This window comes from Gigantopelta aegis, chromosome 7 (genome assembly GCF_016097555.1).
Source record: "Gigantopelta aegis isolate Gae_Host chromosome 7, Gae_host_genome, whole genome shotgun sequence".
NCBI lineage: Eukaryota > Metazoa > Mollusca > Gastropoda > Neomphalida > Peltospiridae > Gigantopelta > Gigantopelta aegis.
Window position 1 is genome coordinate 34859982 of NC_054705.1, and position 24481 is coordinate 34884462.

The window sequence follows — 24481 nt, forward strand, 5'->3', positions numbered from 1 at the left end:
GCAAGGTCTTGACACCACACTACTGGCATAGTAGAAACAGTAGAAACCATCATACACATTGGGTATGCAGAAATGGTGATAGTGATGGGGATATGGGTGGGGATGCAGATGGGGATAGAGATGGAGATGGAGATGGGGATGGGGATGGAGATGGAGATGGAGATGGAGATGGAGATGGAGATGGAGATGGAGATGGAGATGGAGATGGGGATGGGGATGCGGATGCGGATGCGGATGGGGATGGGGATGCGGATGCGGATGCGGATGCGGATGGGGATGGGGATGGGGATGGAGATGGGGATGGGGATGGAGATGGGATGTACAGCAGAAATCAAACACCTTTAAGTTTATGTTTATAATAATGAACACTGCACTTCCCACACCACACATGCACATTCTCAAGTACAGTATAACCTCCTAGGTCTGTTTCAGAAACCATCATACACATTGGCTGTGTCCAGGTGGAGGTGGAGGTGTGGGATGGTGATGGTGATGGTGATGGTGATGGCATGTGTGTGCATGTACAGCAAAAACCCAATACCTAAAAGTTTATGCTTATGATGATAAATTCTTCCCACACAAGACAGGCACAATTTCAAGTACAGTACACTGTAACAAACTTATGTCTTGTTCCAAAAATCATCATGTGGTGTGTGTGTGTGTGTGTGTGTGTGTGTGTGTGTGTGTGTGTGTGTGTGTGTGCCTGTCTGTGTGTGTGCATGCATGTGCATGCTCGCGTGTATGGGGTGATGATGAGTGTGTGTGTATGCGTGTGCATGTATGGGGTGGTGGTGATGAGCATGTGTATGGGTGTGTGTGGTGTGTATGGGGGGGGGGGGGCGTGATGACAAGTGCACGCAACAGTCATCCAATACCAATGTGCATACTTATGTTAACAAGTTCTTCACACAACACACCATTACTCATTTCCAATTACATAGACATGTTCCTAGATCGGTTTCAGAATCATCAAATACCTCAAAAAGTGGGTGTTGCAGGATATAGTATGTGCGCATGTCTTGCATGCTTCTACAATGCCTATTCCATTCTGGTGTTTCATGGTGGCCCTGGGATAGACGGGGTGGTGGTGACAAAACCGACCGTCCCCACGTGATTGATTCCAGATCAGACCTCGGAGCTAACAAAGTGTGGTAGTCGAGATCACAGATATCCCCAAACATTAACGTCTGATATGTTATAGTAACGTTATATAATAAAGAGTAAAGGAGGGACACTTCCGATTGGAACAGATTTTTGAAATCTTCTCCAAAAATAAGTAACATATTTAACAACGAAAAGTTACACACTACGGTAATCATAAATTATTGTTTTCATTAAAAATGAGTATTTATGTAATAAACTTACATGTATTTGTTCAACAGAAGTTTAAAGTTGATTTACAATTCCTAGACACAATGTGTATAACGTTTTTTTCGTTTCATTATTTCCATGTATTTTCCTCCTCATCATGAACGAACGCTAATAAATGCAAATTGTATGAATGCTCATTTTGTGGCCGAAATTGACTGGGGCAGAAATGTCTGAGATGAACATGCAAGTTAACATTATAAGTAATTTCAATAAATACAATTATTCTTGAATACATGTCTGTTGTTTGTTCTTAATGAAATAAATTTATGTTTGTGCTCGTGAGGAAGGTGCGAAATACATAGAGATAATTATCCAAGCGTGTGTGTCATACTGATTTTACGAAATGAGTCAGTATTTTTGCATTGCCCCACAACTATACATCAAAGGCTATGTTTGTGGGAAATGCAAATCAAGCTTCTCAAAATTGTGAGAGCGATAGTTTCGTTTGCGCATCAATCATGTAAGTATAGTTTGCATAACCCCCTTTTTTTTCCATGCATTGAATTATGGCATTATTTACATGGTCATGATGGGTTACCTAAAAACGAAATGGGTTATCCAAATTTAATTTTGTGTCACCCATAAATGGCTTATGTAAATTTTTAATTCTCAGAAGTCAGCAAATTAAAAGATCACTTGCTGCAAAGATTTTGCCTATAGGAAGGCAGCAGTGTTCTCTCATTGTCTATTTAAGCGTTGCATTTAAACATTTCTCTCCTTTCTGATTACACTATAGTGATGCCAGTTTCTATTGTTGTTGATACATTTTATATTGTAGGCATATTCCCCTGCCAGCAAACAACCCCACCCCTCAAAATACACATACACAAAAAGAACCCCACACATACCTTCACACACATACACATGCAGACACAGACACATACGTGTTTGCACACACACACATACGTGTTTGCACACACACACACACACACACACACACAGATAGACACACATGCACACAGACAGACACACATGAACACACATATGCACACACACATATGCACACACACACACACACACACACACGTACATACACACACAACTCCCCACCCACCCACACAAAAAACCCACACACATACATCCTCTTCCAGGCATGCCTGAAAATAAGCCTATTGTCTCATAACCAATTATACTCTGAGCCCTTCAGATACACTAATACTTTGTTACTAATTCATATCACAGTTCTCGTACTAAATCGTGTGTACAATAAGTATACACACATGTACATATTTTATCTTATGGTTGTGTCAAATAAAACTGATCAAAGTGTATGTGTTGTTGTTTTGGTCACTGGTGTAGGAGGGGGGGGGGGGGGGGTATGTGCCCCCTACTTTTCAGATATTTTGCTTTATATTTGCTTTATAATAGTGTAAAAGTGTGTAAATATAAAAGTGTGCCCCCCCCCCCCCCCCCCCCCACACACACACTTTTTGGCACCTTCCTACGCCACTGTCGGTTCACGGCTCTTGATATTAAGCTTAATAAACCGGTCTCAAATTATTTCGATTCCTGCTTTCCCGACCACACCCATGTGTTATTTTCTGAAAAAGCATGTGAACTAAGTGGAAGATTTCAATACGTATCACATAGTCCAGTTCCGTGATGGTGATACGTTATCCACACATCATCTCTCAACTGTATACCAAAGGCTCAGAGATCAAGATTAAGCTACTAGAATTTGATATATTTACAATCAATGCGTAGCAACTTTATATCGTTTTATTCATTGGATATTATGTACAAGTCTTTTGTAGTATAAATATACAGCTTAGGAGTTGCAGAATTTCCAAGTATATACTAGTTATTTTAAATAGTTTTATATCATTGTACATGCACATTTTGTACATCTACCAGCATAAAAGGCTGAAGATTCAGTTTTTAAAATTAAGCATTTTGAAAGTTAAAATACTTTGTGACTATTAAAGAAAACAACTGTATTATATCAGCAAAAAAGTTCATTTTGAGAAATATAATTATTAAAATTTAAAATAAATGAAATATTAGAAATAAATTTCGTATCACAAATTAATGTTAATATTCAGGCATAGAATTTAACTGAGTGCAATTTTTTAAAATATGCTGCAACATTAAATTACTTGTTAAAACACTTTAAAAAACAAACAATGATCAGATCTTAGTGACCTTCACCTTGTATATATACAATCTAGTTTCTTACAAATTTTCTGTCATATCATTGACTAAAGCAAAATGATGAACAATTTTTTAAAATACAGCCAGAGATTATAAATATTTTCTGCAATTTGTAAACATTATTAAGTTAAATTTTAGCCTGATATTAAAGCAACTTTCTCTAGCTTTCATTCCCACTCCATAAAATGTGACAAAGAAAATAAACCAGTAAATTTCTTTAATATTTCATCAGTTTATAATATTGCGGTTGTTCATGATTGGTAATGCACATATGCAATGTAGCTAAAAAAAATACCCCCCCCCCCCCCCCCCAAAAAAAAAATGAAAAAAGTTTCAAATTGTCCTTATTTCAAAATCCTTGTTTACAAACATGCGGGTGGACGGAAGTTATTGAAAAATAATCTTTATTAATTAGGTGTTTAGATACCCCCCCCCCCCACACACATACTCAGCCCCATTTAAGATCTTCACATTTAGTTTCTTCAATGTTTAGGTCGAACTATATGTATCTAAAAAGTGGGACAACAGGAGATTTTGTACAATGGGTCAGGGTTAAAGGATCTCTACGCACATACAAATACATACGTATGCTTAACTTTATACGTAGGTTTATTTATGAAAGCCAGAGACAGTTGCTCAATACATTTTACTCAATGTATACATGTACCTGAACCTCAGAACACAAACATGTACCGTTAAGAAAAATTTAAACATCCAGATATTTACTTGTAGCAGAATTACTTCTAGCAGCTGACTAAATTACACTTAAAATATTACAAAACATTGAATACGCGAATTTATTATGTATATATATTACAGGTACATGGATATATTATGAAAAGTTACGAAACCAAGTCTAACCCAGAACTTTTTAGAAAAAACTTAGAGAAAAAGTTTCAAAACTTTTTTTTAACTCACACCTCCCTCCCTTCCCTTCCCCTCCCCCTCCCCTAACTGAATTCCCTCTACAACCTGGGGTGTGGCTCAGACCTACCTTGCGGCGTCTAAGAGCATGCTTGTTGGATTCGGAGGCTGGCATGTCTCCCCATTCTCTGAAAGACCCAAGTACATCCACACGCATTTCTCGTCTGCCAACCTGGGACAGGCAGCCAGATACAGAAGCAGCCAAACTTAGCTAAGCCAGGGAGGTATCACTTTTCTTCAACCAGATCACGCAGGTTCCAACTTTCTCTGGCACCGAGCCGCTATGGCTGAAACCAGCCTACAGTTAGCTGCAGAAGCAGAGCATGATGATGCATGGAGGGGGGAGGGGGGAGCAGTCAGGACCCATCCTCTACTGCCACAGCAATACTAGTGGTGGTGGTGGCTGAGAGGCTATTAATAGTGAAGTTTCGGGTTACGCTGAGTGATGGGCGCCACATGTTGTATATACATACATTCAGACAGGAATTCCTCAGTCTCCTGGAAATCCACTGGAAGATTCCATGATGAGAATTGCACACAGTAATAAAGAGGGAAGACTCCAAGTCAGAGATAGGGAAATAGAGAGAGACAGAGTTTGATTGTCATATGCAGAACTCCCGCGTACTTAGTACATCCAATTGTTCTACATGTCAGAGGATCTATATTCCAAATTACTGCAGCAAGTTCTTCAGTTCTTCGTCATCAGGAAGTCAACATACGAATGCAGCCGCCCATTTTACAGCACCAGTGTTGAGCTAGTGTGGAAGAAAAAAGCTGCTAACACAAGCCACCAGCAAAATGTGGTCAATAATGACACATCCGTCTTGCATCAATTTCCCCAGGCCACACTATCAGTATAATTTGGGCAGGAAATTCATCCTAGAAGCTACTTAACTGTAGAACCTATTAGTCACAACACAGGAGGTTAAGCGCGAGGATGTAAACATTATAAACAACAATCACCGATATATATATATATATGCCATCTTTCCCCACCCTGATGCAAGTCATTTGAACTAGTCTAGGAAATGCGAGTTAATCGGACAGTTTGCAAATAATTTAACCTGAATAACTTTAGCACAAACAGACTTGAATATATGAGATTAATAGTCTTCCAGAAATAACGGCTAAATCCAAATCCAATGAAAAACACTGGAAAAAGTGACTGCAGTGTAATAGTGTATATCAGTCTTCTAGAAATAATGGTTAAATCTAAAGCCAATCAAAAACACTGAAAAAAGTCATAACACTGTAATAGTGTGTATTACTATCAGTCTTCCAGAAATAATGGTTAAATTTGAAGCCAATCAAAAATACTGAAAAAAGTCACTGCACTGTAATGGTGCATATCAAAGTCTTCCAGAAATAACGGCTAAATCTGAAGTCAAACAAAAACACTGAAATAAGTGACTGCACTGTAATAGAGTATATACATGATCCTTGCTGTAAATTCGAACATATATTGTGTAACTATTACTTTAAAAAAAAATGTTTGTTTTGTTTATCGACACCACTAGAGCACATTGATTAACTGATCATGGCTACTGGATGTCAAACATTTGGTAATTTTTTGACATATATTTGACAGCCAATAGCTGATAATTAACAAATCAATGTGCTCTAGTTGTGTCATTAAACAAAACCAACCAACAACCACCAACCAAGAGATTTGGAAGTAATCAGCTGATTTTAAATAAGAAAACACACACACCCACACAGGTAATTTCTGCTGAAGACCGTATAATCTCTAAAAATAATAATGAGAGTAATTATAGTGTTCCCAGCCACCACATATCTTCGTAAGTTGACACTAGTAAAAAAAATTAAAATTTATATATAAAATTGTAACTGTCGCAAAATGTAGGGGGCCAACCCCTAGATCCGCCTTTGTAAACCAGAGTTTAAGCTGTCATTCACCAAATCGCTAAATGCAAACTGAGGCTGAATTCGGTGAATACGAAAGTTTGTTTTGTTTAACAACACCACTAGAGCACATTGATTTAGTAATCATCAGCTACTGGATGTCAAACATATGTGATTTTTTGACAGTCATAGAGAGGAAACCCGCTACATTTTTTTTTCCATTAGTAGCAAAGGGTCTTTTATATGCACCATCCCATAGACAGAATAGTACATACCACAGCCTTTGATATACCAATCGTGGTGCACTGGCTGGAACAAGAAATAGCCCAATGGGCCCACTGACGGGGATCGAACCCAAACCAACCTCGCATCAAGTGAGCACTTTACCACTGGGCTACGTTTCGCCCCTTTGGTGAATATATATTTGATTATCAATTTATGAAAAAGCTAATTCAAACGTTGTGTGTCGTTTGCAGATCTACATGTACCACCGTTTTATCTGACACACTGTTTATTTTATCTTCACATCTGCTTGTGAAAACAATCATGTTTTAATGAGAACACTTCAGAAAACTTGATACCCAACTTCACCTTCCTCATTTGCAGAATTTCACACTTTGTCGTTTTGGCTGAAGATGTTCTGACCTAGTTCGAAAAAAATTGCTAATAAGTTTTTGTTATCCAGCTTACACCCTGAGAAAGATCGATGAATGCATGCCTACATGCATACAGTAAAACCCTCTAAACCAGACACCTTTATGACCAGGACAAAAGTCCAGTCTCCAGAGGGTTCCGGTTTAGAGAGGTTAAGTTCTGTACAGGTTTTTAAAAAGGGACATTTTGCCTACAGTAAAACCCTCTAAACCGGACACCCTTGTACCAGGACAAAAGTCCAGTTTTCAGAGGGTTATGGTTGAGAGAGGTTAAGTTCTGTACTGGTTTTTAAAAAGGGACATTTTGCCTACATGCATAACAGTAAAACCCTCTAAACTGGACACCCTTGTGACCAGGACAAATTTCCACTTTTCAAAGGGATCCAGTTTAGAGAGGTTAAGTTCTGTCCTGGTTTTTAAAAAGGGACTCTGTAAAACGTCCGATTTTGAGCGAATTCCAGTTTACAGAGGGTTTCACTGTATACCATTTCTACACCAATATTTTATTAACAACTTTTATTTCTTTCTTTTTTTGTAGCACCTCTACTTTTCTTAACACCTTAAACTATTCATTAGAATGACAAAGAAGAAGAAGAGCAAAAGAATGTGTTGAAAAATATGTAACACAACACTAGCCAAGCGACTTTAATTAAGTTCCTGAATTCCTGTAAAAACAGAGCTGTTGCAACTGCAAGACTAACGATTTTTTTTAATTTAATTTTTATTTTTTTTTTATTTAACGACTCTCAACACATTTTATTTACGGTTATATGGCGTTAGACATATGGTTAAGGACCACACAGATATTGAGAGAGGAAACCCGCTGTCGCCACTTCGTGGGCTACTCTTTTCTATTAGCAGCAAGGGATCTTTTATATGCACCATCCCACAGACAGGGTAGTACATACCATAACCTTTTATATGCCAGTCACGGTGCACGGGCTGGAACAAGAAATAGCCCAATGGGCCCACTGACAGGGATCGATCCCATATTGACGGCACATCAAGTGAGCAAGACTAACAAACACTGCAGGTGACAATGTCAATGATCTGAGAATCAAAAGAACATTATCTTTTCTAAATATCACTAGCAAAATAATCCTTCATGATCCTCGGTAGAGCTGTAAGCTCAGATCTTCTTGAAACAAATATTAATCTATTGCATGGACTTTTCTTTTCTTTTTTTTTTCCTTTCTTTTTAGTTTTCTTTTCCTTTTGTGAAATATTTTCTATGATTAAAACTCCGATGACAATGAAATGTTAAAACAAGCTCCAGACATTTATGATTTAAAGTACTGTAGTTTTTATACGTTTTAAGTATTATTAGCACAAAGAGAAAAATTCCAGTTGATGCAGGACAAGAAAGGTCAATTGATGGAGAACAAAAACTCCTATTGATGTATATAAAAACCTCACCAAAATATATAAACATTTGATAATTCTGACATGTAGTCATCAGAGGAAATCCACTACATATTTTCATTAGCAGCAAAGGATCTTTTATATGCACTGTCCCACAGACAAGAAAGCACATACCACGGCCTTTGACTAGATGGAACAAGAAAAAAACCCAATCAGTTGAATGGATCCACAGAGGTGGCTCGATCCTGCGACGCAAGCACCTTAGGTGAGCACTCAACCGACTGGGCTAAATCACACCTCCAAAAAATATATGAGTTTAGCAAATTATCTGAATGATAATAATAATTTTTTTTTTTTAAACTTAATGTAAACATATAAGCACAGACTGACATCGGCATGGCAATGGCATGTGTGTGTGTGTATGTCTCCCTCCCTCCCTCTCTCTCTCTCCCTCCCTCCCTCTCTCTCTCCCCCTCTCTCTCTCTCTCCCTCCCTCCCTCTCTCTCCCTTCCTCCCTCCCCCATCTCTCTCTCTCTTACAAACACACACACACACATATTGAATTAACACAAATGAAATATGAACTCATGCAGAATAAATGAATTCAAACCGACGCTGCACAAAAAAGAAATCTCCCACAGAACGAAATCATACCTGACAAAACTCAAATAATAAAATGATAATGATAGAACAGTGTTTTTTTTTTTAAAAGTCCCATTGACGAAGACCAAAGCACTTCTTGCAACACAAAACAAAGTTTATCTAAAGCAGCTGATTTAACAACAGCCTCCCGTGGACTCTTGGCCAGACAGAGCTGGTCTAACCATCTTACTAACCCACCTCAATATAACGGATATCACAGAATCTGACATAACTGTGAGGAGCAGCTGGAAGTGTAAAACCAAACCAAACGTAATCCTCCATTAATGATAGTCCTCCATTTTAATCTTAAAACAATGTATGAACATCATAACCCAGTGACTCACATTTTAATCGGCCACTTTACTTCTTATAAAGAAAGTGTGTTTTGATTAACGACACCACTGGAGCACATTGATTAATTAATCATAAGCTGTTGGATGTCAAACATATGGTTATTCATACTTGTAGTCATCAGAGGAAACTCGCAAGGGATCTTTTATATGGAAAAGAAAGCACATACCACAGCCTTTGGCCTGTTGTGGTGCATTAGTTGGAACAAGAAAAAACACAAAAAGCTAAGTGGATCCACAGAGGTGGTTCGATCCTGCGACGCAAGCATCTCAAGTGAGCACTCAACCGACAGGGCTAAATCCCGCCCCTTATAATGCATTAAGAAATACTTTTATTATTTTACTTTTATCCATTATCTTGTCTATCCATTTTACTACAACTGTGCCATGCATGCGCCGATCCAGGGGTTTGTGAGGGGAGGGGGATGCAGTGAAAGACATGGTAAAGAGTTGTTTTAACACTTTTTTTGACGTCTGTGAAAAAAAGGGGGGTGGGAGCACCACTCTGTGCATTCCCCAGGATTTGTGCCTGTCATGTTGTTAATTAAAGTCATTGCTGTCTAATGTGTGTGTTTGTCTGTCTGTCTGTCTGTCCGTCAGTCCGTCCACATGTATAGAGAGAGCACACTAAAAGAAATCATGGCTGGGGAGTCCAACAAAGACTATTCCTAAATAATGTTAGAACTGCAAGAAATATTTCATATATGCACTTCGCTCACTTAGATTTGCAGATTTTCTTATTCCCTTTTCAACAGACAGAACAGGACAGTTATCAGATCTTTTTATCATGCAGCAAAGTTATCAGATCTTTTTACCATGTAGCAAGTAAACAGCACCATTAGTAATAGAACAAAACCCATTAGAGGTTAGTAACATACAATGTATATGATTCAAGGGAGATTAATCCTACAGCCTCTTTAGAGAAATCAGTAGACACTGATGTATCTATCTATCTATCTATATACGCTCTCTGTCTGTCTGTCCCCCTTCCTCCCCCCCCCCACCCCTCTCTCTCTCCCATTTGTTAGGCATCAAACAGCTGTAGCTTAAATTTAGTCGAAATCAGCTGAGGTGTGGTTAAACAAAACATCTCTCTTCTTCTCACCATAGATAATAAAATATGACTAAAATAAACATCCTGCCTCAGGAATGTGAGTTAACTTCATCCCACTGTATTATGACCCAAGGTAGCACAGACCCAGTTCTTACACACAGGTACATGCAGATGTCTACTCATATATCAGCCATGGGAGGAATGTGGATAATGTAACAGTGTTTACATTGTCACACCATAACAAACAAAGTAAAGCACACTGCATTAATTAACATCACTCTCCGTTTCTTGAGAACTGAGTCACATGTATAGCAGGTGTCTTAACTTTCACATGAAACCTTTTATTATTATTATTATTATTATTATTATTAACAGGATTAGCATGTAATGGAAGGAAGGAAATGTTTTATTTAACGATGCACTCAACACATTTTATTTACGGTTATATGGTGATGGACATATGGTTAAGGATCACACATATATTGAGAGGAAACCTGCTGTCGCCACTTCATGGGCTACTCTTTTCAATTAGCAGCAAGGGTTCTTTTATATGTATCATCCCACAGACAGGATAACACATACCAAGGCCTTTGATATACCAGTTGTGGTGCACTGGATGGAGTGAGAAATAGCCCAATGGGCCCACCGATAAAATATCCCTTGCTACTGATGAAAAAAAATGTACCAGGTTTCCTTTTTTCGAGTATTTGTCAGAATTACCAAATGTTTGACATCCAGTAGCTGATGATTAAAAGATCAATGTGCTCTAGTGGTGTTGTTAAACAAAACAAACACACACTCCTACAACTCATTGTACCTTGGGCAACAGCTCCATGTGTACCACCGAGTTACATCCCGCCCCCACTGACAGTCAGTCATTGAGAAAATTGCATCAAATCTAAAATTAACATACACATATAGAAATTCCCACAGAACAGGCAATGGTGTAATGAATTTCCTCCAATAGTAATTCAAGCTGACCTTTCTGTCATAGAGGAAATATTACACAAAGTTACTGTCCACAGTGTGAAAAACAAATTCACCTTGATGGTGCAGTGGTTAAGCTATTCAGTATTTGGTTAAATACTGGTAGGTACTAGGTTCAAACCCCAGAACCAGCTCCAATCCAGAGGAAAGGAAAGGAATGTTTGCTTAATGACACCTCAGCACATTTAACTATAGCTATTTTGGTATTATATATATTCTTATTTTGAGACTTGATCCTGCCACCACTACACCACTAGAGCACATTGATTTTTTATTATTCATCGGCTATTGGATGGCAAACATATGGTCATTTTGACACAGTCAGAGAGAGGAAACCAGCTACATTTTTCCATTGGTAGCAAGGGATCTTTTATATGCACCATCCCACAGACAGGATAGCACATACCACAACTAAGGTTACTCTTACTGAAAACAAGCAGCAAGGAATCTTTTATAGACAGGACAATACATACCATGGCATTTAGTGTACCAGTTGTGTAAGGGAGATAGATAGAAATGTTTTATTTAACGACGCACTCAACACATTTTATTTACGGTTATATGGCGTCAGACATATGGTTAAGGACCACACAGATTTTGAGAGGAAACCCGCTGTCGCTACTACATGGGCTACTCTTCCGATTAGCAGCAAGGGATCTTTTATTTGCGCTTCCCACAGGCAGGATAGCACAAACCACAGCCTTTGTTGAACCAGTTATGGATCACTGGTCGGTGCAAGTGGTTTACACCTACCCACTGAGCCTTGCGGAGCACTCACTCAGGGTTTGGAGTCGGTATCTGGATTAAAAATCCCATGCCTCGACTGGGATCCGAACCCAGTATCTACCAGCCTGTAGACCGTTGGCCTACCACGACGCCACCGAGGCCAGTGTGTAAGGGAGAAGACCCAGAGTCTACCAACATGACTGATCGTACAAGTTGGGATTTCAGGACAATACATACCATGGCGTTTTCAGTCAGAAAATCATTTGAGGTCATGTAATAAAAACAAAACAAATTTATCAGTGTGCGATTTTAGTTTACTCTTTTCGATTAGCAGCAAGGGATCTTTTATATGCACCATCCCAGACAGGATAGTACATACCACAGCCTTTGTTATACCAGTTGTGGAGCACTGGCTGGAACAAGAAATAGCCCAATGGGCCGACTGACCGAAATCGATTGCACATCAAGCGGGCGCTGTACCACTACGTCCCACCCCTCGTACCATGTGAAAGAAACATTGCAAGTACAACCTATCACACTTTAGGCGAGCACTCTATCACTGAGCTACATCGATCTTGCTCTATTTAATGGTTACGTACATGGTGATATTCACATCACGTTTGATATGTGTGTGTGCATGTGTGTTTGTGCACTGTACACCTACATATGTAAACACAATTCCCAAACAGTGAATACACTGTTTCTCATTAAAGATCATTTACCACTAAATTAACTAGATTACAACTTTTATTTAATTATAAATGGGCTTTTCAACTTTGTAAACGGAGAGCTAATTTAGATTTTAAACTTAGTGTTAAAGCTTAGTGCTAAAAATGGTCAATTTTGAAATTTCAAATGATGAAAGGATTGTTAAGCTTGGTGTTTTAAAATACAGTTTCTTAAGTCTGATGCTACCGATGTTTATTAAAGTTTGATTATTTTTAAGGAAGGAAGGAAATGTTTTTATTTAACAACACACTGGCGTTGGACATATGGTTAAGGACCACACAGATATTGAGGGAGGAAACCCGCTGCCGCCACTTCATAGGCTACTCTTTTCGATTAGCAGCAAGAGATCTTTTATATGCACCATCACACAGACAGGATAGCACATACCACGACTTTTGATAAATTACTGTAAAGTACACTCATTAATGAACATTAAACTTGGAAAAAAAAAAAAAAGTTTTATTTAACGATTATATGGCATCGGACATATGGTTAAGGACCACACAGATACTGAGAGAGAAAACCCGCTTTCACCACTTCATGGGCTACTCTTTTCGATTAGCAGCAAGGGATCTTTTATATGCACCATCCCATAGACAGGATAGCACATACCACGGCCTTTGATAAGATTATTTTGAAGTACACTCCTTAATGAACATTAAACCTGGATGTTTTCCGACTAGGACAAATGCTACAACACCCATATATATTCAAAACTATATATATTCAGTTTCAGATAAGGCATCAGGTTTCTTCTTGTTGTGTTCATACTAGTCACTAAGATTTTAGTTTAATGTTATAAATAAACTTGAAAAGGATCCAAGTAAAGATCTGCAGAATCAGCTTTATAAAAGTGTGTGTATTCAAGACATGGTACATGGCGACCATTTGGTTGTTGAAAATTGAAAAACTGTTACATAGAGCATACTCTAGCCCAGACACAAGACATAAACAGGACAGGGTGATGACACTCAAGATACAATTAACTATGTTCGTAGAAATCCAGGAAATGAAAACCTGGAGACATAATGAAAGCAAGATGCGAACAGCTGTATTTATACAGAAACCTCATTACATTTATCAGTATATGTATATTCTTACAATGTCAAACTAATAGATTTTTCAGTCATTAAATGAGCCAATGAATTTCTGAGATATACAATAGTCATAAATGTCAAGTACTGATATACATCAACCAATACACCTTTCAACTATTTGCAAATTAATAACAGAAAATACAGAAAATAACAGAAAACACCCCAAACATTATTTCCTCAAAACACAATAAGCTTTTCCACAATGATGAAAATGAACACAGAATGTTGAAACCACAAATTCCCACAATCTCGAATCCAAACACTGAAATACCTCTGTACAGAATTCCAAAACAAGCACTCACCACCAGCTTAATTTAAACCTTTCCACAATTGTGAGAGAGAAATAAACACACAAAAATCACAGAAATAAGAAAATCCTGAATTTGAAATACTGTTCCATATTCATAAAAATAAAACTCCAACAATGAGCAAATTTTCATACCACAGAAATAAGAAAACCGACTCCTGAACTAAATTCACAATTTTTCCAAAACCATTTCCACCATTCAGGAAAAGAATTCACAATGAAAACATGTGCGACAACGCACCAAGTACACAACCCACATACAGCTATTTAAAAACAGCTCAGCAGTAGTGGAATAAAGTCGGCAGTCAATTGTGGTGTTACATTTCCTAGCCTAACCAAATAGTCAATTCCACTTGGTGTATCAACGACATGGTCAGTGTCCTCAGCATGGTGGAATAAAGTCGTCAGTCAATCGCAGTGAACGGCATCCACGAAAAAGCAGCAACAGTCAATCAATAACAGGCTCCTAATTTGTGTTTGAAAGTGGAACAATCCAATAATTTAGACCACTTGTCTAGTACATGGTGTTTGTCAACAGGCCAGGCATGGTGGCCGCAGATGACCTATGGGGGTCAGATGGCCAGCCAACCTATCAGAAATAGGATGAGAGAATAAAACTCTCAGTCACATGGTGTGGAAATGAAACGCTGTACTGACATATACCCAGGTATGTATCACTTACTAATGTGCTACTGAGCCACATGTGTATATTACATACAGGTATACTTTGATTTACTTTTTATTTTCCCTTTTGTTGTTTTAACATCACGGGTACAGAGAAAGAGACAGAGACAGACCGACTGACGAAGAGAGAGACAGGCAGACCCAACAGAGAAAGAGAAAGAGAGAAAGAGAGAGAGAGAGAGAGAGAGAGAGAGAGGGAGGGAGGGAGGGAAGGAGGTAGAGTGAGCGAGAGAGAGAGAGAGAGAGAGAGAGAGAGAGAGAGAGAGAGAGAGAGAGAGAGAGAGAGAGAGAGAGAGAGAGAGAGAGAGAGAGAGAGAGAGAGATACAGATACAGACACACACATTTCGCAGAATTACACAACCCTGTAAAGATGCACCATGCCCTATAAATAAAATCTTGCACTTTGGACATACATCGCTGTTTTAAATTAAAACATGACAGGGCAAATACATTTTACTTAGATCACAGATCATTTTAATTCAGTACTGTCATGAACAGCTGCTGGAGAGTTGTCAATATTCAGAAATGCATTTCAAGTTACTTTAATGTAATTATAAAACTTAACATTTCAGTTGTTTTGAGGTGAAATAGTTTGAGGTCAGCATGTTTGTACTTAATTTGGGTGTGTGCTTTCCTGTCTGCGGGAAAGTACATATAAAAGATCCCTTGCTGCTAATAGAAAAATGTACAGGTTTCCTCTGATGACTAGGAAAGAAAGAAAGAAAGAAATGTTTTATTTAACGACACACTCAACACATTTTATTTACGGTTATATGGCGTCAGACAATGGTTAAGGACCACACAGATTTTGAGAGGAAACCCGCTGTCACCACTTCATGGTCTACTCTTTCTGATTAGCAGCAACGGATCTTTTATTTGTGCTTCCCACAGGCAGAATAGCACAGATCATGGCCTTTGTTGAACCAGTTATGGATCACTGGTCGGTGCAAGTGGTTTACACCTACCCACTGAGCCTTGTGGAGCACTCACTCAGGGTTTGGAGTCAGTATATGGATTAAAAATCCCATGTCTCGACTGGGATCCAAACCCATTACCTACCAGCCTGTTGACCGATAGCCTAACCATGATGCCACCGAGGTCGGTGCCGTCATTGAGAATGAGAGATAAACTGCTGAAAGTAGAAATCATCACCGAAAACACTTTTAAATGTGCCATTGGTGAAGCTCCACAACAGCGGCCCTTGATGATTAAAGATAATGCACTGTCACACCTTGTCAAAGGTGTGGAAGCAGGGTGTGTGTGTATGTGTGTGTGTGAAGGGGCACCATCCTGATGATTAAAGATAATGCACTGTCACACCTTGTCAAAGGTGTGGAAGCAGGGGGTGTGTGTATGTGTGTGTGTGAAGGGGCACCATCCTGATGATTAAAGATAATGCACTGTCACACCTTGTCAAAGGTGTGGAAGCAGGGTGTGTGTGTATGTGTGTGTGTGTGAAGGGGCACCATCCTGATGATTAAAGATAATGCACTGTCACACCTTGTCAAAGGTGTGGAAGCAGGGGGTGTGTGTATGTGTGTGTGTGAAGGGGCACCATCCTGATGATTAAAGATAATGCACTGTCACACCTTGTCAAAGGTGTGGAAGCAGGGTGTGTGTGTATGTGTGTGTGTGAAGGGGCACCATCCTGATGATTAAAGATAATGCACTGTCACACCTTGTCAAAGGTGTGGAAGCAGGGGGTGTGTGTATGTGTGTGTGTGAAGGGGCACCATCCTGATGATTAAAGATAATGCACTGTCACACCTTGTCAAAGGTGTGGAAGCAGGGGGTGTGTGTATGTGTGTGTGTGAAGGGGCACCATCCTGATGATTAAAGATAATGCACTGTCACACCTTGTCAAAGGTGTGGAAACAGGGGGTGTGTGTATGTGTGTGTGTGAAGGGGCACCATCCTGATGATTAAAGATAATGCACTGTCACACCTTGTCAAAGGTGTGGAAGCAGGGGGTGTGTGTATGTGTGTGTGTGAAGGGGCACCATCCTGATGATTAAAGATAATGCACTGTCACACCTTGTCAAAGGTGTGGAAGCAGGGGGTGTGTGTATGTGTGTGTGTGAAGGGGCACCATCCTGATGATTAAAGATAATGCACTGTCACACCTTGTCAAAGGTGTGGAAGCAGGGGGTGTGTGTATGTGTGTGTGTGAAGGGGCACCATCCTGATGATTAAAGATAATGCACTGTCACACCTTGTCAAAGGTGTGGAAGCAGGGGGTGTGTGTATGTGTGTGTGTGAAGGGGCACCATCCTGATGATTAAAGATAATGCACTGTCACACCTTGTCAAAGGTGTGGAAGCAGGGGTGTGTGTATGTGTGTGTGTGAAGGGGCACCATCCTGATGATTAAAGATAATGCACTGTCACACCTTGTCAAAGGTGTGGAAGCAGGGGGTGTGTGTATGTGTGTGTGTGAAGGGGCACCATCCTGATGATTAAAGATAATGCACTGTCACACCTTGTCAAAGGTGTGGAAGCAGGGGGTGTGTGTATGTGTGTGTGTGAAGGGGCACCATCCTGATGATTAAAGATAATGCACTGTCACACCTTGTCAAAGGTGTGGAAGCAGGGGGTGTGTGTATGTGTGTGTGTGAAGGGGCACCATCCTGATGATTAAAGATAATGCACTGTCACACCTTGTCAAAGGTGTAGAAGCAGGGGTGTGTGTATGTGTGTGTGTGAAGGGGCACCATCCTGATGATTAAAGATAATGCACTGTCACACCTTGTCAAAGGTGTGGAAGCAGGGGTGTGTGTATGTGTGTGTGTGAAGGGGCACCATCCTGATGATTAAAGATAATGCACTGTCACACCTTGTCAAAGGTGTGGAAGCAGGGGTGTGTGTATGTGTGTGTGTGAAGGGGCACCATCCTGATGATTAAAGATAATGCACTGTCACACCTTGTCAAAGGTGTGGAAGCAGGGGGTGTGTGTATGTGTGTGTGTGAAGGGGCACCATCCTGATGATTAAAGATAATGCACTGTCACACCTTGTCAAAGGTGTGGAAGCAGGGGGTGTGTGTATGTGTGTGTGTGAAGGGGCACCATCCTGATGATTAAAGATAATGCACTGTCACACCTTGTCAAAGGTGTGGAAGCAGGGGGTGTGTGTATGTGTGTGTGTGAAGGGGCACCATCCTGATGATTAAAGATAATGCACTGTCACACCTTGTCAAAGGTGTGGAAGCAGGGGGTGTGTGTATGTGTGTGTGTGAAGGGGCACCATCCTGATGATTAAAGATAATGCACTGTCACACCTTGTCAAAGGTGTGGAAGCAGGGGGTGTGTGTATGTGTGTGTGTGAAGGGGCACCATCCTGATGATTAAAGATAATGCACTGTCACACCTTGTCAAAGGTGTGGAAGCAGGGGTGTGTGTATGTGTGTGTGTGAAGGGGCACCATCCTGATGATTAAAGATAATGCACTGTCACACCTTGTCAAAGGTGTGGAAGCAGGGGTGTGTGTATGTGTGTGTGTGAAGGGGCACCATCCTGATGATTAAAGATAATGCACTGTCACACCTTGTCAAAGGTGTGGAAGCAGGGGTGTGTGTATGTGTGTGTGTGAAGGGGCACCATCCTGATGATTAAAGATAATGCACCGTCACACCTTGTCAAAGGTGTGGAAGCAGGGGGTGTGTGTATGTGTGTGTGTGAAGGGGCACCATCCTGATGATTAAAGATAATGCACCGTCACACCTTGTCAAAGGTGTGGAAGCAGGGGGTGTGTGTATGTGTGTGTGTGAAGGGGCACCATCCTGATAATTAAAGATAATGCACTGTCACACCTTGTCAAAGGTGTGGAAGCAGGGGGTGTGTGTATGTGTGTGTGTGAAGGGGCACCATCCTGATGATTAAAGATAATGCACTGTCACACCTTGTCAAAGGTGTGGAAGCAGGGGGTGTGTGTATGTGTGTGTGTGAAGGGGCACCATCCTGATGATTAAAGATAATGCACCGTCACACCTTGTCAAAGGTGTGGAAGCAGGGTGGGGGGTGAGGGGGCGCCATCCTGATGATTAAAGATAATGCACTGCCCCCCTCCCCCACACACAAGAGTTTAAAAAAAATAAACTATTAAGGTTCCCTCACATCTCTCCTCAATGTCAATTTCCAATGTCCAAACCTGTACAAATCAACAAAGTACTCCAAAATGCTTTTCTAAGGCTAAAAGTAAAACCAGTTTCGACAACCGAGATCCAGTTTGTTTTCAGCTTCAATAGTGAAATTACACTGCAGTCTGAATATTTTATGACCCAAATATATCATCGCTTACAACACATGCTGCAATACGCAAACACTGAACCAGTGAACATCTACAGCTGACAAAACTATCATCAAGTTGGTCTGACCTACATGAACATATATGTAAGGTTACCGTGTTAAACAATAAACGCACTGCTCACACAATAACAATCACTGCAGGTTTCAAGCTAATCCATTCCAACCAATGCAGTGTTTGAGGATTAATTTTTTTTTAGCAATATCCCAGTTGAATACTAACATTTCAAAATCTGGTATCCCACCTGAGAATTTAGTATCCCACTTAAATGAAATTCATAAATAACATTGTAACAAACTTGGACGACACGGTTACTTACTTTCGAATTTCATTGTTTCAGAAAAACATAAAAACGCAAGATTAAAAAAACCCACACAATATTATATGGTATCCTGGTTGGATACTGGGTTATTGAAGTCTGGTATCCAAAATTAAATTCTGGTATCCCTGGGATATTGGGATACCGTTAATCTCGAACACTGAAATGATTACTATGATGCATGTATATATTATATAAACAATGAATATTTTGTATTGCTTTGTCCAGTATTGCGTCGGAATTTGCTTCGCAAGTTTCAGATATTGCTGTACAAACATTAAACAGTAATTGCTAATCAATCTTCAATTGACTAGAAAAATATTCAGTGTGCGATTCTGAGGAGAATTCGGGAGTCCGAGGCTCGCAAAAATCATATATAAGTTTGTTTTGTTTAAAGACACCACTAGAGCACATTGGTTGATTAATCATCGGCTATTGGATGTCAAACATTTGGTAATTTTGACATAGTCTTAGAGAGGAAACCCGCTACATTTTTCCATTAGTAGCAAGCAAGGGATCTTTTATATGCACCATCCCACAGACAGGACAGCACAGCACATACCACAACCTTTGATAAGATAGGACCAAGTACTTTTAATAATAAACTAAGTTTTAGACAGAAATACCAGTGATATTCTAAATCAGAAAATAGATTTAATCAACTCCTGCAGTTGTCCACAGCAATCAGCAATGCCGTGGAGGTTTGAATTCTCCACAGCAATCAGCAATGCCGTGGAGGTTTGAATTCTCCACAGCACTTTTATGCCTTGGAGAATTCAGATGTTTTGTTTTTAAATGGCTTGTTTTATGCCGTGGACATGTTCTTAATTCCAGGGGTTGTTTAATTTGTAATTTTAGTCACCAACAAAAGGCTCTAGTGTAGTTTGGAAAATCATACAATGGAATCAAATTCAGGTCTGTCCGCTTTAAAATAATAATAATAAATAGTTTATATCTGACCCCATCTCCACGTCCATTTCTGGAAAAATACCATCAATCATAACATAACCATAACTACCTGTAATCGCGGGCAATGATGGAAATAATTATTTTCACAGCAGGTGGATTTTTTGTGAGTATGTGTCACTGCTGAATGAAGGCCATCAATTTCAAAGGCAGCTAATAGTTTTGGCTGTGCATAAATGCAGTCGTAACAATATATTGCTATAGTATGTGCATTACTATATTGCAGTTATTCTGAATGTCACTCCAGTGGGTGAAATATACAACAAAATGTGTGCAATCAGCAGTTTTGTTCAAAACGTTAACGTTTGTGTTGCTTAAAGACACCACTAGAGCACATTGATTTATTAATCATTGGCTATTTGAAGTCAAACATTTTGTACTTTTTCACATATAGTCTTAAGAGAAGCAACCCACTACATTTTTCAATTAGTGGCAAGGGATCTTTTATGTTCACCATCCTTCACGGGATAGCACATACCACAGGCTTGATATGCACCAATCGTGGTGCACTGCACATTTAAGGCTCCACCGATGGGGATCGATCCTCAACCGACAGCACATGAGGCAAAAGCTTTACCACCGAGTTACGTCCTGCCCCAGTTTTGTCCAAGAAACGGTGTACAGTAAACCTGACAACAACCGATACAAACACAAATAAACACATATAAAAACACAAAACATGTGTTTATTTAAGAAGCTTTCGAGTATTAAATATGGTGTGTGTGCATGTGGCTTAGAAACACCGGCGTTTACAGTAAAGTCTGGGCTAGGTCTGCCACTCGCCAAATGCCAATTTTGGGAACAATTGGCGAATTTTATTTTAATTTTGGTGAAAACAATGTGTGTGATAATTGATATTTTGTTGAAAAATTGCTATAGGTTTTGCATTTTTGACCCAATTTGGCGACATTTTCCGATCACCCAGAGCTAGCCGTGACAGTATTAAAGATACACAGACGTTTACATGTACATGTGACTACATGTAAGCACTGAATAGTTTGGCGCAATGCAGTGTATCATAGTGATCCAAATTACATAACTTCTTGTGAATATTACACAAAAATAGTTTTGTATTACACAGGCCTCTGTGAATTGAAAATCTGCATGACCCATTTATTGGTTACACAGATATAAATCCAGGTAACCCATTTCTTTTTTGCATAACCCGTTATATTAAAGTAAATGGTGATCTAAATTTTGCGCGAACAAAATATAGGTTATACCAATCTAGATTCGCGAGAGCAATGTTCAGAGGCCAGTAACTTGAAACTAGTGTTGGGAACCTGTTGGAATTTTATTTATCAATTCCATCATCTGAACTGTAGAAACAATCAGCAAACATTTTCCGCAACAATCTATTATTGATATTAATAATCAATCATCACATCAGAAGCGCCCAACCGTCCAATTTTTTCAATTGTAATCGATCATTAGCACATCACTATTTAATTTATATGTTAGGTAACATATTTCACACACATTTTACACAGGTAACGCAGTTCTACTTCAGAATATAAATGATGCTCCAATCAAGACACACATTCATCCACATTCAAGGAATAAAGTATTCATTTCTGACACCAACATACACATTCATCCACATTCAAGAAATAAAGTATTCACTTCTGACACCAAAACACATTATTCATTCATATTCAAGGAATATATGTAACTCACTTCTGACACCAACCTTCAAAAAAAAAAAAAAAGGAAAAAAATTCCCTTCGAATCAATCCTGAAACAATTAGTGAATCGATACAGTTGTTGACTAAGGTATTGCCGACTATTTCTTCATTTTACTGCTTGGTTCTATTTATCCTTTGATAACCTACATGTAAATATAAGCTCCTCTCAATTTGGATTTTACAAACTCGCACACAGAAATGTTCTATTGTGCAAAACATGAATTATTATTTTTTTTTTATTTTTTTTTTTTCTTACTTTTTTTTTCACATTCACACACGACCAAAATGGTACCAAAAATGTGCTTCGACTTTTGAATTGGTAGCTCTCACTTCACCCATGACTTCGTTTTGCTAGCAATTTTATACATGACCTTTCAAGTCAATTTCCTCAAAAGTGTTTCATACACATATAATGACACGCATTACTTTGGTATTTATTTGACCAAAGTTCATCTGTCAGAGAATGCTATTTAAAATACCGAATCCATATCCAGTAAACCCGGATGTTCACATATACAAGTCAAAAAAAAAAAAAAAAAAAAAAAAAAAAAAAAAAAAAAAAAGTTTTTTTTTGACTCGTATCAGTATGAAATTTCAAAAAGAGAAAACCGAAAAAACATAAAAGATAAAAAAAATTATAAAAAAGAGACCCCAACTGATTTAATTTTATTTTTTCCAAAGCCTTCTTAGCCTGTCGATGGTTTCATGCATGTGAATTGTCTTTATAACAATTACAGAACTTTGTCATCTAACTTACCTGCTGTGTACCCATGTTAGCAGTCTTACTCCACAACACCCACCCCCCCCCCCCCCCCCCCACACACAATCCACCCTGAAGATATAAAAGCTTGACCCAGAGGGTCAGGTTAACCCTATATCAAAAACAACGAATAACAATGAAACTGATTGATGCGAGTAACACCAGAATATCATCTGTCCTTGTTCAGTAAAGGACTGGGATGTAGTTTAAAAAGTGAACATTTGTTTTGTTTAACAACACACTAGAACACATTGAATTGTTAATCATCGGCTATTGGACGTCAAAGGGATGTAGTTTTAGGCAATCGGATTGCATCCACCGACTGATAATAATTTTTATACATGTATGCCTTGAAACACTTCAAATTTAAATCTGTTTACTACTTTATATGAAATAGTTTCTAGGTGTAGTTATCAAGGACTGGGATGTTGTATATGGAATTTGATTTTTAAATGTAATCGATTTCAGGCATCATTAAAAATTTTAATCTGCATAAGCGAAAAAAGGGATCATGCTACCTTTTTTTTAAAATTACATAATCTATTTTGATTGGCATTTAACCTTTTACTTTGTTATATTTACTAGACCTTATCATTCAGAGTAAATGCTAGATGTAGATCAATAGAAATGAGCAGAATTTTTTTTACTTGTCCACCAGACAATTCTGCTTGTCAGCCATATTTTTATTTATCCAAATAGTTTGTTTTGTTCAAGTACAAGAACAATGTTTTTGACTGCTCAAAATTAAACTGCGTTGAACGTTTTTACTTGTCCACTTTACAACCACCTAGGATCATTTTGCTTATCGGAGCAGATTTTTACTTGTCAGGACAAAACAAACAAACAAACGTGTATTTCACATGCTAATCAATGTATAACTTGTTGATACCAAATAAAATGGCATACCCTATGGTCTCACTGCACAGTTGACTTCTGGGTTCACTATAGTCCTTAATTGTGACACGTTATGGTTCACATATTCACTTCCAGGAAATGGTGAAGAATTAAAGCAATATGTGTGTTTAATGGTAAGCCTTCTGGCTGTATTTTGCCCATGTTATTTTGTAATATTGTGCATTGACCTTTAGGGACATGGGTGTATAGCACAAGAGACAGCCAAAGTGAATCGGTTAATGAACCACCTGTTCGGACCAGTACTACAGCCAGATGCGGTCATATAGTAAAAAAAATTGAGACGGAAATGTTCTCAATTTTGGAGTGAAAATAAATGCTTATATAATGTATATTCGCAATGGTGTATGTTGTTAGTACCAACAAGAATCCATTCTATTGGCAATCTTCGTTTGAAGTTGGGCAATTTAACATGGGTTTCAGTGGCAGATGACATACGTGTAGTGAGACCTATGCAACTTGTGAAGAATCAGATTATCAGTTTTTATCAATCGACTGATAATCATTAAAGAAAATTTACACATACATTATGCTTGCGAAAATTTTAAAATCTAAATACTACTTTATGTCAAATATTTTTGAGTTGTATTGGGTGTTTTTTCAAACACTAAAACTTTTAATAACAATATGAAATAAA

General features: G+C 38.8%; 1 protein-coding gene across 3 annotated transcripts in view; it reads right to left on the reverse strand.

Annotated features, from left to right (window-relative positions):
* LOC121377793 overlaps positions 1 to 24481 on the reverse strand; it is a 102481-nt gene that overhangs the window by 66113 nt on the left and 11887 nt on the right. Inside the window, exon 1 of one of the 3 annotated variants that reach the window (XM_041505886.1) lies at positions 4517 to 6518. The exons of the other annotated variants lie outside the window; for them this stretch is intronic. Coding sequence (XP_041361820.1) covers positions 4517 to 4603 — 87 coding nt within the window. The 5' untranslated portion in view covers positions 4604 to 6518. Of the gene's footprint in view, positions 1 to 4516; positions 6519 to 24481 lie in introns of those variants that run through there. 3 annotated transcript variants of the gene reach the window in all.